At 37.2% G+C, this 19296-nt stretch overlaps 1 protein-coding gene across 1 annotated transcript in view; it reads left to right on the top strand.

The window, feature by feature from the left end:
* Nucleotides 1-19296, top strand: part of COL9A1 (collagen, type IX, alpha 1) — a 105371-nt gene that overhangs the window by 64842 nt on the left and 21233 nt on the right. Inside the window, exons 27-35 of the mRNA XM_006835747.1 lie at nt 607-660; nt 764-817; nt 8638-8691; nt 9276-9347; nt 10211-10246; nt 10933-10977; nt 12502-12534; nt 18550-18696; nt 18912-18966. Coding sequence (XP_006835810.1) covers nt 607-660; nt 764-817; nt 8638-8691; nt 9276-9347; nt 10211-10246; nt 10933-10977; nt 12502-12534; nt 18550-18696; nt 18912-18966 — 550 coding nt within the window. The remainder of the gene's footprint in view (nt 1-606; nt 661-763; nt 818-8637; nt 8692-9275; nt 9348-10210; nt 10247-10932; nt 10978-12501; nt 12535-18549; nt 18697-18911; nt 18967-19296) is intronic.

Genomic DNA, 19296 nt, shown 5'->3' with positions numbered 1-19296 from the left:
TTTTGAGAGGGATCTGCTGGGCCAGCTAAGTTCAAGGCAGAGAGAGGTCAGTTCAGAAGGTTATAGTGACTACTTTTCAAGATAGATTATCTTGAAGGACCTAGGATGATCGTAGACATTTATTACAAATTAATTCATTTTCTGTCTCTATAGAGAACTGAAAACTGCATTGATGAGAAAAGGGCCAAAAAATTTCACCAAGGAATCTTTTTCCATCACGACAATTCACTTGTCCATTCTTTGAAGGCAGCAAGGGTTTTCCTCTGAGAAGCATGTTGGCAAATCTTACCCCATCCACTCTACAGCCCCAATCTTGCCCCTTCACACTTCTTTTGTCCCCAGATTCAAAGAACATTTAAAATAAACACTATTTTAGTTCCTCGAGGATGCTAAAACTGACATTCTGATGTGGTTTGAATCGAAGATCACAAAATTCTGCGGAGAAGGGTTAGTGAGATGTGAAGGGTTAGCCTTCAGAAGTGTACAGACCTAGCTGCAGGATATGTTGAAAAACAATAGCTTCAAATTTTTATTTGAAAAAGGTGTCTATGATTTTCTAGCAATACTTTTTGACTTACCCTTTGAATGTTTCATTTTGCCTTTTAGGGTAATGCAGGTGCTCCAGGAAAGCCTGGACAATTGGGAAATTCAGGCAAACCGGTAAGATGTCTTTTTCTTTTCCCATAAATTATAATCCATTATGATCACAAAGCAAAGGATCAAAGAATGCTACCTTTTTCTCTACCTGCCTTCCTCATAACAGGGCCAACAGGGACAAACAGGAGAGGTGGGACCCAGAGGACCACGTGGGCTTTCTGTGAGTACTTCTGTGGAACTTCCCCAAACACCTTCTCAGGGCTTAGCTGCATGTTCCTTTCTTCATTTATACTTGAATGCCTTCTGATGTTTGAGCATATACTAGTCCAGAGGAGACAATTTAATGGAAGTGTTGTTTAGATACATAATAGATGTCTTCTCCTCAGAAAATGGAAACCAAAATGAAGTACTTCCAAAAAACATGATGACTCTCTTTGCTCTCATCCAGAATGGAAGGAAATATTTTAGTATGTTTTTAAGAATAGACCAAACATTTTATTGAGATAAAATTCACATACCGTAGAATTCACCCATTCATTTTAATTGATTTTGAATATACTCAGAGTAGTATAATCATCACCATAATCAACTTTAGAGCATTTGACACTTTGCATCCATTTACAGTCATTCCCCATTTCCCCTTAACCCTGTTGTTGTTGTTAAGTGCCGTCGAGTCGGTTCTGACCCATAGCGACCCTGTACAGGATTTCCGAGGGTGTAAATTTTTACGAGAGTAGAAAGCCTCATCTTTCTCCCACGAAGCGGCTGGTAGTTTCGAACCGCTGACCTTAAGGTTCGCAGCCCGATTCGTAGCCACTACGCTACCCTAGACAACCATTAATTCATTTTCTGTCTCTATAGATTTTCCTACTCTGGAAATTTCCTACAAATGGAATACTACTACTTTTTTTTTTCCTTGGTGACTAATTGCTGTGATTTAGATTAAAGTTTTTTCCAGGTTCATCTATATTGAGGCATGTATCAACACTTCATTTTTTAATTGCAAAATAATATTTCATGTGTGGCTATGCCATGTTGTATTTTTCCATTTATCATGGATCCATGCATCATCAAAATGATTACGTCATCGATGGATCTTTGGGCTATTTCCAGTTTTTGACAATTATGGATATACTACTATGAACATATGCACAATTTATTTTACTTTCCTCAAACATGAAAATCCTCCCTCAACATACTCAAAAAATACTTAGAAGGATCTACAGTTGGACATATGTTTTAATTTCTTCTGAATAAATATCTAAGAGAAGAATTTCTGGGTTATATGGTAACTCTGTTTTTTTTTTTTTTTTTTTTGAAGACCCACCAGATTGTTTTCTCTTAGAGTGAGTCTGTAAATTTATCTCTTTTGCAGCAGATAACAATATATATATTTTTTCACTAGGTGAAGTGCAGACCTTAGAGAAAAACTCTCTTATAATAAATAGAAGGCTAAACATTATGTTCTTAAATTGGACCTAATTTTTTTTCTCTGGCCCTCAGTTTGGATTCTTATTTTTAAAGTCTGCTGAGTAACAAAAAGAACTCGATGTGATAACCCAGAAACATTTCCAACTGTAGATACTTCTAAGTATTTTTTGAGTAGGTTGAGGGAGGATTTTCATGTTTGAGGAAAGTGAAATATCCCGATATTTTGTGGCATGAGAATGGAGTTTTTCTCCTCACAGATGTTTGCCACCTGACCTCTAGCAAGTAGCTTTGCAGCTAAAGTATAGCTCCCACTCCTCATTATACTCCACGCTCACCCGCTCCTCACTTTTTTTTTTTTTTTTTTGGTCTATTTTGCTGAAGGCACTGGGTTTCTAATTAAAATATTTTCCTTAAACTGACTGTCAAAGCAATAAGACTATAGCTGGATCACATTCATAAAACAATAAAATGCTTTATGACTGGTTCAGAAAGATCTAGTAGTATGGGAAAGGAGTACTGGAACTTTGAAATTGTTTGCTATTACATCTGCTACTTGTAGAGCAGGAAACTCTGTATAGTTAAAGGAATATTGACTAAGTACTCACTGTGTGCCAGGACTATGCACTGAACATAAAAAGTGACACAAAGTAGAGTGGTCTTGTCCCACCGAAGTGCCATGGACTATATAAAGCAATGAGCAACGGACAGAACTGCAGGAGAGGGGTGAATTCGTTCTCTCACGAGCAGAGGAGGGTCAGAGGAGGTTACGTTCACACAGGGTATAGAGCCTAAATTAGATTTGAGTTTTGAATTTCTGCTTGAGCCCAAATACTTTACATCTTTCCTGTTACGGAGGCTTGAAGCTTTGGCATTCTTTTCTTCATCACATTTCCTATTTTTAGTAGGACTTTTTGATTCTACCTCCTTTTTTTCAAGGGCTCTTCAATTCATCTGTTATTTTCCACTCACACTTCTACCACCCTTCTTCAGGACATTCTGGACTGCTTGGATTATTGCAATTGTGTCCTGATTTGCTTTCTTCACATCACTCTTTCTTTCCTTCCTCTCTCAGCTTTTCCCAAAGGGTAATGTTGCTATTGACTAGAACAGTTCTTTGTTTTCTAGGACTCTTGTATATTGCAGGGTATCTAGCAACCATGGTCTTCAACCACTGAATATGAGTGGTATTCCTACAGTTATTAAGACAAAGATTCCAAAAACAATTCCAAAATCCCTTGGGAATGGTAGTGCTTTCCTTTGTGCCAGACCTATAATATAGAAGGAGTCCTGGTGTGGTGCTGTGGGTACAAAGCTGTTTGAACTGCAAGGTCGGTGGTTCAAGCTCACCAGCTGCTCCTTGGAAACCCTATAGGTCAGAACCAACTCTACGGTACTTCACAACAACAACAACAATAATATAGAAGGCTCTCTTCTCCATTTCTCTGAGTCAACTCCCACATACATTCTTACATGTAATTAAAATGTTAATTCTACCATGAAAAAGTTTGATTATGCTCTATTCCTGATAGAAGTGATCTTTCCTTATTCTAGAACCTATCATAACTCTTGGTCCCTTTGTGCCCCATTCTGTGTTCACCTTTGTGTTCCCTATATCTTGCTAGGCCCTTTCTAGGCTCCCAGACCCTGACTAGGACCTGCCATAAGGTAGATGTTCAATAAATATTTCTTGAAATGAATTGAATTGGAGACACAATAAGTCTTGCTGAGCTGTCTTCATTGGTAATAAGTGAATTCTCACCTACTATAACATTTTTCAGAGAAGTGTCATGGTAAGTTATAAATATTATCATTCTGGAGAAGAGTTTTAACACCAAATCTACTTACTGAAAGATATATTTGTTCTTCATTTTACATCATTAAATTCAGTTCTGTAGGTAGGTTCACACTTTTCCAACTATTCCTCACAAGTTTAATCAGTTTTTCCCACAAATCTCAAAATTGAGAAAACTAGTAAAAGAAATGAGAATGCATTTGGAATGTGTTCTAATGGTCAATCGAGAGTGCGTTGTTCTGTAGGATAAGCACTGTAATGCTAACCACAAGGTCGGTAGTTCAAACCTACCAGCCATTCCTTGGGAGGAAGATGAGGCTTTTTGCTCCCACAAAGATTTACAGCCTTGGAATCCTATACAGAGTCAGTATGAACTCCTCAGCATTTAACATCAACGAAACCAACTCCTCAGCATTTAACATCAACAATAATAGTCAATCAGGACTAATTGGGACATGGTTTTGAAATTAAATGGGATTCTTTCCTTCCTTACCATCAAAATTTGTCAATTCCATCAAAATTTGTCAATGCCACAGCAAAGAGTATTGGAGTTTTTGATATCGCCAGTGATTTCTTGTGAGCATATATCTTTACCCCTTGAGTCATGTTTCTGGCTTTCTCTATTCCACTTGCTTAATACTTAAACCTGGGTGGCTCCTACTCCAGAACAGACAAGATAGGTAGAGCTTTTGATTTGGTCTCACTATGCATTGGCTTCTGTCCACTACCCTTTTCCCGGCTTCTCAGAATTCCCAAGACTTTTACTAAGTGGATTGTATTTGCTTTGCTTTCACAATACTGACAGGGTGAGTGCTATGTGGATCTATTCTTAGTTTTCTGGAGATTATATGCTCCTGAGAGTATAGAAGCTTATCTCATTCCTCTTGGTGACCCTTACTTACACCCCACCACCAACAGCCTCAACACAGAAGTGCCCTCCAGCTGCCTATAAATAATATGTTAAGCAGCTGTGATAGTTGTCGTTTATACAGATTTTTACCTACTTCTGTGTGTAAAGGAATATTAAGTTTGTCTCAGAGAGAATTGATTTTTAAATATATTTTTGATAAATCTAAAGTTATTATTATGTTGTTGTTGGTGTTGTTAAGTGCCTTCGAGTTGGTTCTGACCCATAATGAGCCTGTATAGGGTTTGCAAGGATAAGCTGATAAGCTTAAACCACCAACCATGCTGTTCAAACTGACTTTGTTGTCCAGTGCATTAACCCACAGCGCCACACCAGGACTCAAAGTTATTAGTAGAATAGGACTAATATGATCTTCCAATGTTAATATGAAAATGCATTCACAACAACAATCTATAGAAATCAGTAATGATCTCACTGGTTAATCAACAACTTTTTCTCTAAAGAGGCATTTATGTAGTGTGAACTAAGTATGTTGCTGTTGTTAAGTACTGTCAAGTCATTTCCAACTCATAACTAGCCTGTATAGGGTTTACAGTGAGTGGCTAGTGGGTTTGAACTTCTGACCTTGGGATTAGCAGTCCAGTGCTCATTCTACAGTGCCACACTGAAACTCTGAAATATGTATATATAAAAATTAAAGCCACTTTCATTGAGTCAATTCCTACTTACAGCGACCCTGTGTAGGGTGATGGCTTCCTAGTGATAGCTCAGGAGGATGCTTTAAATTTGAAGTTAGTTTGCTAACTAACTTAGGGAATGAGGAGATGGGTTAGTGTGAGACATCATTGAAATATTTTTCCAAAAAGTGTCTTAGAGGAATCTGATGCACAGCTAGAGCTGAGAATAACTGGTATAGGGTCTGCATCTTTTTATAAAACCTAGACTGACTCCTTATATGGGATGAATTAGCAGAGCAGCTGAACATGTGGGATATATCTGTATCTATATCTATCTATCTATCTATCTATCTATCTATCTATCTATCTATCTATATGGTGGCACACAGCATCGAAACTTTTATTATGGTCTCCTATTTTTAATGGTGGGATTTTGCTTTTATCCGGGTTCCTTAAGATTCCCTTTTTACCATTCAGAATTCTTGTTGTTTGTAAATATTAGCTGCTGGGCAGAAGAGCCATTTCCTTACGGGCCTGCCCTGCCCTCATCTGAGAATATGTTATCACCCCAACTATTGAAGCATAAGGGGTTTATCATTTATTTAGTGATTCTTCCAGCATACTTGTGGTTACCAGTGTCATGCTAATTCTTCCCTGCAGAATGTGTTTAGTTTAATAACGCTTGTAAAGATTACTACTTACGGTCGTGTTAATCTTTTTATTAGCTTATTGGGTCAAATTCTAGAGCTTAAAGAAAAAGTTTGCATGTCTTAAGAATATATAGAAATTACAAAAATGACCATCAGAAAATCTTACTGTAAATAGTTTGTTAATAACGGTTGGGTCACTATGGTTAAGAATGAACACTGCTGTTTTTCACAGTGTGGTGATTTCTACAGAAATATCTAGATGTAGAATGGCCAAGGGTTTATAGGGAGGAAGTGACATAAAAATGAGGAACCACATGCTGTCTACTTGAGCAATTACAGAAGAGTTAGTGCCCATAATATCACCAATCCTCCCCCAAGTCCTGTGTGTGCTGACTCTCCTGGGTGCCCAGTAGGCTGTCTCCAGTGTTCTGAGCTACTTACATGAATGATCAAGTGCTTGCCAGTGGTTGAAAAATACTTATGAATTGGACATTGTTGTTGTTGTTGTTATGTGCCTGCGGAGTCGGTTCCGACTCATAGCAACCCTGTACAGGGTTTCCAAGGCTGTAAATCTTTATGGGAGCAGAAAGCCTCATCTCTCTCCTGTGGAACAGCTGGTAGTTTCGAACTGCTGACCTTAAGGTTCGCAGCCCAATTTGTAACTACTACGCTACCAGAGTTGAATATTAAGTGCTTATAAAAGACAGAGAAAATAAGTTCCAGCAGGAAAAAATCTTTGTTTTTGACTGGAAAGATAATGAATCCTTCAAAAAAAATAGATGAAAGGTTATACAACACTTTAATTTAGACTTTTGGTTTGTGGAAGGGAAAATAAGATACATTAATCATCTTTATTTTAAATAAGATAGCATTAAGTTTGATTTACTCAGAAGTAAATACTTGGAGGTTGTGCTAAGAATAGAGCTTTCACCTTCTGATAGTATTAATTTCCTACAAATGACTATTAACTGTTTCCCACAAATGACTACTAATTGTTCTGTGAGTGAAAGTCATGTTAGGCCAATGACATTTAGGATCTCCATTGTGATGCAATTCAAAAATCATTTGAAAACGTCTAAAGAGCAGACATACTGAAAAAAAACACTAGACTTTAATTTTGAATTTCGGGGTCAAACGAATGGGGTGGAACCCAGGCTCTATGTTTGTCTATTTATATTTATAGATGCATATAGGACTATATCACAGTGGCTGGTTTATGTCCTTTAGTGCCCATCTTCCAGAGCTTCTAAGTAGCTTCCTTAACAGAACTTATAAGGGTTAAGGACTCTTGCATATTGCCCTAAACTCATTTACAAGATAAGTTGTTATTGTAGAAATTGTTGAGAGATATTTTAGACCAGGTAGTTCTAATCACCTATCAATCATATGTTGTTATTGTTGTTGTTAAGTGTTGTTGAGTCTGTTCCAACTCATAGTGACCCTGTTTAGGGTTTCCGAGGAGTGTCTGGTAGGTTTGAATTGCAGACCTTGTGGCTCAAACTGACGTTGCAATCCAGCACCTTATCCTTCAGCACAACAACTACCAAAAAATTGTAGTTCATAGCAAGAGAGTGTTGCAATTTAGCAAACATTTGCTAATTTTAGAGAAATTAAATATTCAGACTGTTTATGGATCTTGACATCTTGTCCAACTAAAAGATGAATGAATAGTATATGGGCCCAAACCTAATAATGTTCTCAGAAGCAGTTATAAATATTAAACAATGATAGGGAGTTGTCATGCCATTTTAAAGAAGAACTAAATCAAATAACTCCTTTCATTTTTAATATACAACTTTCAGGGAATGAATAACCTCATTGTTCAGCTTGAACATGTTTTAGAAAGAAAAAAAACTTTTATCAAACTGCATAAAATTGTGTAATGTTCTTAGTGAAAGAACTCAAAAGAGTTGCTGTGTCTTCTTTTCCTAAAGGTCAGATCTTTCAAAAATAAAACCGGAGTGTTGCTTTTGTTACCATGAATGGTTAATTTTCAGGGTTTATTTAATCTTTTAAGAAATTTCAAGACTAAGATTGAGTACAACAAATAATTTCATAACACGTAAACAGATCTATATTCTGTGTCTTTTTGAACTTTTGGTAGTAATTTAGGGGCAAGCATCTCTATCCCATGTCTCTTTATTTGCTCATGATGTTCAAGATAGTCTGCCAGATATTGCTTTAAAATGTGCTATAGAACCCAATGTTTATACCATTTCCTATGCATTCAAAACTAGTATAACTGCACGTCAAAAGCAGAGTCTAAATGAAAGGGTAAAGCATGTACACAAGTAATCATAATCTGTTAGTAGATAATGTCAATGTTGAAAACTACTAATTGGCATTCTGTATACAGCTATCAGATACTATTACTACCTTACAGTCTGTCATCACAATAAATAGCAGGAGAACGTTTACTGAAAGATGAACAAAATGGGTGGTATAACATTCTATATAATGGTCTCGGCTTCAGTCAAAGGATGGGGAGAATACTTTAATCATTTTTATATTTAAACAAAAATCTAAGTATGATGGTATCTTATCTACCAAGTATTTAAGTATTTGTATTTTGATAAAAACAAAACAAAGCATTCGGTTAACAACCATGTTTTTTTTCCAAAGGGCAGTAGAGGAGAAATAGGACCAGTAGGACCTCCAGGCATACCAGGTAAACTGGTAAGTAATAGGTTTATTCCCAGCAGTTGATTTGTTCTCCACAAATTAATATTACAAAAAATATTTTAGAAATAAGAAAGAAAATCAATTTAGAAAGGGTAATTTAATAGCTTCCTATTGTTACCCAAATGTGTGAAAATGTAAATGTGAAATTTAAAATTAAGTCTAGAATACCCTCAGAGGGTTTTATAATCAAATGTGGTTTGCAGCATACATTTTGAAACTGGGAGGAACATGAAGTACTACATTTGGCCTCTGGTTGTTCTTGGAATGGAAGAGACCCATATGTGAATGCTGCCTTTGATTTCTTGTGCAGCGCTTGTTTACATTGTAAGAGAAGCTGGACTGTGTCAGAGGCTTGACTGAAAGAGCCCACTGTTGATAGGGAATGCAAACCAGGGAATAAGGGTCTCAGAAGTGGAAGGGGCATGATAACTGGACCCCCTCCTCCTAAGAATGTGGAAGAGAGGCAAATTGAAGAAACAGGCTTAAATCAATATGCATGCCCAAGGTTGTAACTTGACTTTCACTCGTTCAGTGTTGCAGTAATAGTGACTCTGGAGACTTTATGTTTGTTTTCTCAGGGTTCTTTTGGTAGTCCTGGTCTCCCTGGCTTGCCTGGCCCCCCTGGACTTCCTGGAATGAACGGTGACAGGGTAAGACATCAAACATTCCAAAAAGTTCCTTATTTGGAAGGTCAATTTCTACAGTGTTGAGAAATCAAACTTGTTTTTGGCTCAATGGAGCATTTACTGGAATTCATCATAGAGAAACAAAAAGGTATTTTAAGTTATACAGACTTGAGATTATAAAACCTATTAATATAGAAATTTATTAGAAGGGGAAAAAAAAGTTGAGAAAAGTAAAAATTTATCTTGTAATCCCACTCTATTCATGAGATTAGAGTGCTGATGGCTCTATAGAATAAGCACTGGACTGCTAACCACAAGGTCACTTGTTCAAGTCCATCATGGGGGAAAGATAGGCTTTCTGCTCTCATGAAGAATTACAGCCTTAGAAACTCTCTACAGGGTTGCTATGAGTCAGAACCTACTTGATGGCCCACAACAACAACAACAACATTCATGAGATATTATGTGGATGTGATTCGAGAATGCCTGCAGTTGTCAGACATTCGTGGACAAAGGATGAACTTCTCCAGGTCTTACATGATTCTTATTAGGTGGTGAGCAAGGAAGACTTCTCCCATCATATTCATACTTGCCCTATTATCCTACCTAGTAAATTTGAGTCCTGGTGTGTCACTGTAGGATAAGCACTGGACTACTAACCAAAACGTTGATGGTTCAAACCCATCAGCTGCTCCTTGAAAACCCTATACAAAGTCATTATGAGTTGTAATGGCACCACCAACAACAATAAAAGGAATTTGTTCACTTCAAATTATATGGTGCATTATCCTTAAAAAGCTCAAAATACTGAAAAAATATGTTTTATTCTTTACAGGGTATAGTTGAAAAGCTCAAAATACTGAAAAAATATGTTTTATTCTTCACAGGGCGTAGTTGGTGAACCTGGTCCAAAGGGTGAACAGGTAACTACTATTGTTTGACTAATATGAAATGCCGTGTTTAATATGCACCACTTTATACATACAGGGGCGTCTGACCATTTGATTTGTGGGTGTGGTTAAAAAGATGGGCACTAACAGTTTTTCCTCATCCTTTTTCATAGTGTGTGAACGCTAGGGTGTAGTTTCGCCTACAGCTGTATAGATCTACTTTTTTAAAAATGTGCTAGCACTCTTCATGGCTCACCTCCAGGATACATACTAACTCCTTTCAAAAGAGTGGCCCTGTCTCTCTGGCTCACCTAATTTGTTTGCTGAAAGCTAATGAAACCTTCCATAGCCACACCATAATGTTTTGTTTACTTATTTTTATGAAGACCTCAGCAAGTAAATGATGCAGACTGAATTATATTCAGTCCTTTTCCAACTGTAAGAGACCTCTTTCAAGAGTTATCTACTTTATAAAATTGCTGGTTATGGTCATTAATTCTGAATTTTAGCTAAAATTCAACCTCATCTCTGGAGGAGTCTCTCTAGGGTATCTGGACAAACCACTGACATTTAGGTTGGAAAGCCAGTGAGAGAAATTTATATTCTGCACCATCCTGGGAGCATCTGGGACACTTATAAATGTGTATTGATGTTGACTGGTAAAAATTCACCCAAAAGAGTACGAATTCTAAAATGTTCTATTTTCTATAAAATTTTAGGGTGCCTCTGGTGAAGAAGGTGAAGCAGGAGGAAGGGGTGAACTTGTAAGATATTTTATTTTCTGGTTTCTGATGGAACCTTATTGATTTTGAACTGTATTAGAAATATTTTTTTCTTATTTATAATACTATCTGTTACCCTTCTTGCCTTCTTAATCATATGAGATGCTTCTTAAATAAGCTAACAAAAAATCTCCCCAAGATTGCAGTCAAGATCAATTAAAGCAGAGGGAAAATGCCCCAAGTTTGAGATTCACCTGTGGATCTGGCCTTAAGTTTTGTGTGTATATGTGTGTGTGCGTAAAAATGATAAATTTTTCACCTGTAAGAGTATACTTTTCCTTAGAAATTCAAGTTCAAGGTGATTCTTACATGACTGCAGTAAGTATATGGATAGTTCTTATTTTGGAAACAAAACTGAAGTTTTGTTATAGTTAGAATGCAGTGAATCATCAATTTGTCTGAGGACATTCTCTCTAGTCTAAAAGCCCTCTCAAGAAATGGCCTCCATCTCCAGGGAATACCTCTGCTAAGTCACTGGGAAGGCAATAGAATGAAAACAAGTTATCTATCCTGCTAGAACTGCTTGGTCTGCTGGTCCATTGCTATGGTTTTGACATGATCTAGTGTAGTGGTTACAAATCGGGCTGCTAACTTCAGTGTCAGCAGTTCGAAACTACTAGCTGTTCCATGTGAGAAAGATGAGGCTTTCTGCTCCTGTAAAGATTTACAGCCTCGGAAACCCTGTACTAAGGGTCGCTATGAGTCGGAACCGACTCTACAGCACAAAACAACAACAACAACATGACCTAAAATGAAAACTTATGTTTTGATCCTTTGGGGTGGGGGCAGTAGATTTCTCATAAGTGAGCTTTAGAGAGCTGTTAGTATAGGAAAAAAAAAAAAATCTAGGAATGACATTTTATTCAGATTTTTAGGATGATAAAGCTAATAAAAACGTAACATTTGGATTAGGTAAAGTTTGTCAACTATTAAATAACTTGAAAGAAGATGATTTCCATTTTTATTTCCTGTTGAAGTTGCTCATCTTGTGGGTTAAAAGAATGTTTTAAATTATTATGTTTTCTACTGGAGATTAACTGACATGCTAAATCTTTAGCAGAATTCATATCTTTCTTTTTTTTTAATCATAAAAGCTTACATATTTCATTTGATAGACTTTTTGGATGAATTAAAAAATACTGCTTGAGTTTCAAAAGTGAAGACATCAAGTTTTAAATGTTGATTATGCTTGAGAGCAGAATACTATTTTGAAATCTTTTGATTTACACATTTTATTTTAATTCCCCATACCTAGAATTTTAGGTCTGGATGCAACCATGAGGATCTCTGATGCAACCCTGGTTGCTTGACAGATATATTAAGGCAGGGTTGTAGAGTTAAGTAGCAGAAGTAGGACTTGAATCTAAAATTTGAGTCTAGTGCTTTTCTGAAGTTCCAGGATCGATCTCCTCATGGTTTTATATAGATTTTACCTTTCTAATGTTTTTATGAAACTACCAAATGTGACTACATTGTTATAATTTAATTTTGTTTTCATTATTTTAGGGAGATATAGGATTACCTGGCCAAAAGGGATCTGTAAGTATAATGAAGACTAATGGTATATATATACATAGAAAAACAGAGCTGTAGAAAACACAGTGCTCTGCTTTATGAAATTATTTGATAAAATTCAGTTCTTAAAGAATTTACTTTCAAGGAAATGGATTTCTAAATCTATTCTTAAGGTAATGGGTAATCCAATAGACAACAATTTACAACTGTGTAAATGGATCTATCCTTTGAACTAACCAACTCTAAAGCAAATTTTTTCACCCTTATAAATGACTCAGTAAGTATTACATAGTGAGACTCTAATTTCCTCCCTAAATGGGTCATTCTGATTTTATTTTATTTTTGGTATTTTATTGTGCTTTAGGTAAAAGTTGACCTTGTAATTTAGTTTCCAATTGATAATCCAGATGCAAATTTTTACATGACATCACTTGCAATCCTCCCAAGGTGGCAACACTTTCCACATTCCCTCCCTGCGTTCTCTGATTCCATTCATCCATTTTCCCTGTCCCTCCCTGCCTTCTCATCTTTGTTTCAGGCAAATGCTGCCCTTTTGGTTGTTCTAAGGAGCATGCTCTTCATGTGTGCTATTGTGTTATATTCCTGTCTATTATTTGGCTCAGGGTGTATCTTGAGTTTCAAATTACAAAACTATCTTAGGGCAACATTCTCAGGGGTTATTCCAGTCTATTTCAGACCACTAGGTCTAGTTTTGTTTTTTTGAATTTGAGTTTTGACATTTTTACCCATTCTAACAGGGACTTCTATTGTGCCCATCCATTCATTGATGAACATTTAGATTGTTTCTGTCTTTTTACTATTGTGAATAATGCTGCTATAAACGTGGTGTACATATTTCTATTCATGTCACGACTCTTATTTGACCATACAATTGATTCAAAATGTCCAATGCCAGGCTATTTCAGCTCATTAATGTCTAGATGAGCTCATAAGGAACCTGTACATAGGCCAAAAGGCAGTTGTTTGAATAGAACAAGGAAACAACAGATAATTTAAATTAAGAAAGGTGTGCGCTAGGTTGTATTCTTTCACCATACTTATTCAACATGTATGCTGAGCAAATAATCCCAGAAGTTGGATAATATGAAGAAAAATGTGGCATCAGGATTGGAGGAAGACTTATTAACATCCTGCGCTATACAGGTGATGCAACCTTGCTTGCTGAAAGTGAAGAGGCTTAAAATACTTACTGATGAAGATCAAAGACCACAGCCTTTGGTATGGATTGTATCTCATTGTAAAGAAAACAAAAATCTTCACTATTGGACCAATAAACAACTTTCCTATAAATGGAGAAAAGATTGATGTTGTCAAAGACTTCATTTTTCTCAGATCAACCATCAATACACATGGAAGCAACAGTTAAGAAATCAAATGATGTATTAGGCAAATTTGCTGCACAAAATCTCTTTAAAGTGTTGAAGAGCAAAGATGTCCATTTGAGAACTAAGGTGCGCCTGACCCAAGCCATAGTATTTTGAATAACCTTATATGCATGCCAAAGTTGGACAGTGAATAAGACAGACTGTAGAAGAATTGATGCATTTAAATTATGATTTTGGAGGAGAATATTTAAAGTCCCATGGACTGCCAAAAGAAGAAACAGATTTGTGTTGGAAGAAGTACAGCCAGAATGCTCCTTGGAAACCAGTGTAGCCAGATTTCGTGTCTCATACTTAAGGACATGTTATTAGGAGGGACCAGTGTTTGGGGAAAGAGACCATGTTTGACAAAGTGGAAGGTCAGAGAAAAAGAGAAAGACCCCAACGAGATACATTGGTACAGTGGGGGCAGCAATGGGCTCAGGCTTAGCAATGATTGTGAGGTTGGTGTGGGAGCAGGCAGTGTTTTGTTCTGTTGTGCAGAGGGTCGCTAAGATGGTACCAACATGACTTAACAGCAAGTAACAACAACAACAACGCCTAGGATGTTGATCTTTATGCGTTACCATTATTTTTGCCAACTTCAAATGTTCCTAAGTTCATACTTAATAGACTCCGCATTGCAATTATTAATGGATATTTATAACTGTTTCTTTTCATTTTGAATCAAGCCACATCAGCAAATGAAGGTTACAAAAGCTTTGCTCCATTCATGTCATTAAGTTTGACTACTTTATTTGGCAGCTCTTCCTCAGTCTTATTTTGAGTAACTTCCAACTTGGGGCCCTCATTTTCTGGTACTATATCAGACAATGTTTTACTGATATACATAAGATTTTCAGTGGTTAATTTTTCAGAATGGGATGACCTCTTTCTTCTTTCTAGTCTGTCTTAATATGGAAGCTCTGCTGAAACCTTTCCAGGAGGGTTACCCTGCTGGTATTTGAAATTCCGGTGTCATAGCATCCCATATCACAGCAACATGCAAACCACCACAGCATGACAAACTGACAGACAAGTGGTGAAAAACTTTAACATGGCATAAGGGTAAAACAAGTTCAGACTTCAATCTCAAATGCTACCACTACTAGTGTCTAGGTAACTGGCAATTCTATCCTATTTCTGGAATCTTTCTCTGTGTTCTCTTTGTCCAAACTATTATCCTTACATGTTGTTGTTAAGTTCTGTTCAGTTGATTCCAACTCATAGTGAACCTATTTAGGGTTTCCAAGGCTATAACTCTTTAAGGGAACAGAAACCGTCTTTCCCTTGTGGAGCAACTGGTGGGTTCAAACCGCCGACCTTGTGGTTAACAGTTCAGTGTTCATTCTACAGAGCCACAGGCTCCCTACTAACGTCATAGCTGCAATGAATTCTAGATTAAAAAGTTACTCTTTATCTATGCATCACTCCTGTTTTATGTACATAAGGTTTGAGTAACCTTATATGCATGCCAGAGTTGGACAGTGAATAAGATAAACTCATTGAATAAGATAAATGCATATATATGTCACTTCTGTGCTTAAAATCCTTCAGGAGCAATGTTTTATAGAATAATATCAGACTCTTCCTAGCAAGGTGTATGTAACAAAGTCTGTGGAATGGTCACTGCTGTGCTAACCTCATCTGCTGATCTGAAAGTTTATCTGTTTTGCAATTCTTGCGTTACTTTTTATGTGCTACACTGTTTTAACACCATGTGGGCTCTTTTGGGCTGGATTATTATTCTTTTTTCCTTAGGGTAGCTACATCCTACTTAGCATTTGCTTTCCCAGCTTTTGCCCAAATGCTTAAGGGCTTGGCTGCTGAGCCTCCAAAGAAAGACCTACTTCCAAAAAATCAGCCATTAAAACCCCAGTTCTGCTTTGAAACACATGGGGTCACCTTGAATTGGAATCTATTTCATGATAACTAGTTATAACATTTAGCATTTAGAAACATCCTTAATCCCTTTTTCCCAAGGAGGATGTCCCCTAGACTTAGTTATGGGCTTCTCCTTGGGGTCTTTACCCACTGCTGATACTGAGATGCCTCTAAAACTCATATAACTAAATTTCAAGTAACATCTTTATCCTTATGCATCTTTAATGGGAATGGTTTAAGATTAAGAAAATTATAAAGAATATACTGTGATGGAATTTTGTAATAGAAAAATGCCACCATCTGGATATAGTTATTGGTATTGGAAGATAAGAATTCAAACTAAAAAAAAAAAGAAAATGGACAATGCAGTAGTCAAAAAGAATGAATTTCATTCAAAGTTGGATGTAACCCTAGAACTTGGCTCTTGACCATTTTCCTATCTTACTTGACACTATCCAATCAATTCTGATGATGAGATTGAAGTGTGCTATCTCAGGAGTCCTGGTGTGGCACTGTGGACTAATGCATTGTACTGCAAAGTTGTTTGAACTGCAAGGTTGGTGATTCAAGCTCACCAACTGCTCCTTGGAAGCCCTTATACAGGGTCGCTATGGGTCGGAATCGACTCGACGGCACTTTACAACAGCAGCATCCCAGAATCAGAGACACTAGTTCCTAACAAAGACGTGTACTTTACTCATTGATTATGACATAGACACACTTGATAAGAGATGTCTGTAGCCCATTTTCTACTTCAGTGTCCCATTCCTCAATTGAAGAATTCTTCCTTAATGACCCCAGGCTCTTATGCTGTCTTCTGCTGACCTCTGACCCCCTTCATCAAACATTTCCTGTCCTTGGTTCTAGCAATATTTCAAACATTTCCAGCAGAATCATCTAGCCTAACTCGGTATCTGATGTTTTTTGCAGTTCTTCAGCATGAGTCTGAGTTCATTTTGGCTTTGTCTCTGGGTTATTTAGAAGTTGTTATAGTTTTTACACTCTTGGCACCTGAGAATACAACAGTTTTCCAAAGCATATCCTTAGCTCTCTCTGCTAATGCTGCGTTTCAGGAAATCTTTCAAGCAATCATTCTCTCCATGGAAGCAATATTGGCAAGTTCCTCCCCGCCCCCACCCGCATAAGTACAGATTGGAAAAATAAGCACATTTACTGAGCTTTTATTTAGATGTGCCTAGTAAGAGAATTGGAAACCCTGTACAGGGTTGCTATGGGTCAGAATCAACTTGATGGCACTTAACAACAACAACAGTAAGAGCATTGCTTCATCACTTGTCTTCAGTTTAAAACTTTGAACATTTGAAAGAGTTAGCTCTTTCTAGATAAAAAGAGAAGGATTAAATTGCATATGAACATTTGTATCCTGAGCCCTGGAAGTCCCTTTCTGCCTCCTTGCCTTTTATCTTCTCATTCTTATTCTATAAACAGTATATTGTAAATACTTCTGCCACAAATTCCAGCAGAGGCAGTTTAACAAAGAGTGAATTAATTTACCCTCTTTTAAAAAGAGTTATTGTAAATGACGATTCTGCTAAATGCTGTTAGTGGTCTACTTTCTGTCCCTTTCCCACAAAATGTAAATTTTATTTACTTTTGCAGTTAGAAAACAGGGTATTTATTTTATTTAGATTTTTAACGTAATACTTAGAAGAGTCTTGATGTGGCACTGGATCACAAGGTTGGTTTGAACTGCAAGGTTGCCAGTTCAAACTCACCAGCCACTCCTTGGAAACCCTATACAGGGTTGCTAGGAGTCAGAACTGACACAATGGCATTTAACAACAATAATACTTAGGAGCTCTGGTAGCGTAGTGGTTACGAATCGGGCTGCGAACCTTAAGGTCAGCGGTTCGAAACTACCAGCCGCTCCGCGGGAGAAAGATGAGGCTTTCTACTCCCGTAAAGATTTACACACTCGGAAACCCTGTACAGGGTCGCTATGGGTCGGAACCGACTCGAAGGCACTTAACAACAACAACAACAATACTTAGATGAATTGTGAACTTTTTTTTTGTTTGTTTAGTATTTTAATGGAACTGATTGATTTTATGCTCATATTTTATAATGCCTGAATACACCTGGCATCTTTAAATTCCCCCAAAGAATGTTATAAAGACATAATAAGTTATATTCTTGAAAAAATTTTTTTTTAATACTCACTGCATTGGTGATGTACAAAGTAATATGTCTCATATGAACTTAATAGCCTTTTTTGTGGTTTGGAAAAGTTAATAAGTCTTAATAAAACTAATTTGTTGTTAGAAAGTGGCTTAAGCTATGAAGGATATAGTTTCTAAACATGTATTGCTTTAAGTAACATTTTGAAATAATAACTATACTGCTCTCCCCTCCCCCCAAAAAAAGTATGTTTAAAAATCTTGCTTGAACTAGAATTTTAAAAGACTATACTGGTAGTGGTCACCAGTTTGAATCTACCAGCTTCTACACTGGAGAAAGGCAAGGCTTTCTGCTCCCGTAAAGATTTACAACCTCAGAAACCCTATATGGGGTCGCTCTGAGTAGGAACTGACTTGATGCCACACAGCCACCATTGCCACCCGTGAATTGTGTAACATTATGTGTCTACCTTGTGATGATTTGAGGATCTGTAGCCTGTAAAGGAACACTTCTTTGGAGATAAGTAGAATGCAGGAAAACCAAATTTGAAATTTCAATTAAATGCTTCTGTTAGTAATGAGCGACTTATTTCTTGTGTTTAGCCATGGTTTTATAACATGTCATTCTGTTTCAGGTGGGTAATCCTGGGGAGCCTGGGTTGAGAGGGCCTGAAGGAATTCGGGGGCTACCTGGAGTGGAAGGACCAAGAGGACCGCCTGGACCGCGAGGTGTGCAGGGAGAGCAGGGTGCCACTGGCCTTCCTGGCATCCAAGGCCCTGCGGTGAGTGGTGTGTGGTTTCTCTTAAGAGATTCTGTTTCAGAGGTCAGGAAAGAAGGGGCAACTGGGCTAGACTAGACATCAGTCTGTCAGCAGCAAGGGCAAGTCCTGTTATAAATCCAGCCATCTGGTTCCTTGTAGAATCAGTCAGTACACAAGTTAACAATGCCCTCTTTATGGTTCTGTGTATAAACTGCTCTTTTGCTTTTCTGTCCCAGGGTAGAGCACCGACAGATCAGCACATTAAGCAGGTTTGCATGAGAGTCATGCAAGGTAAGTAAGTCACAATGGTTTGGCTTGTATGTTTTCAAGGTGGGAGATTTTGAATAACACTAATGCCATTTCTGTTTTGTCCAATGTGTTGTTATACATAATAGCTTCTTGTTTCAAAGAAAAATATTATCTTTTTGGATTAGCCTAGATGTTTTGTTTAGGCTTGGAGGTTAATGTATAAGAAAGTATAAACAAATGTGTGTATATATTCAAGGAGGCTTTGAAGAGTCCTTGGAAAAATAGAATTAAAAGATAATGGAATTTTTCCTTGAAGTTTTTGAAGCCCCCTGGTGTATGTTTGTTTGTGTGTGTAGTCTTCTTTTCCATGTC

Source organism: Chrysochloris asiatica, unplaced genomic scaffold, assembly GCF_000296735.1.
Source record: "Chrysochloris asiatica unplaced genomic scaffold, ChrAsi1.0 scaffold00019, whole genome shotgun sequence".
In the NCBI taxonomy this organism is placed as follows: Eukaryota; Metazoa; Chordata; class Mammalia; order Afrosoricida; family Chrysochloridae; genus Chrysochloris; species Chrysochloris asiatica.
This window is presented reverse-complemented; position numbering and strand designations above follow the sequence as displayed.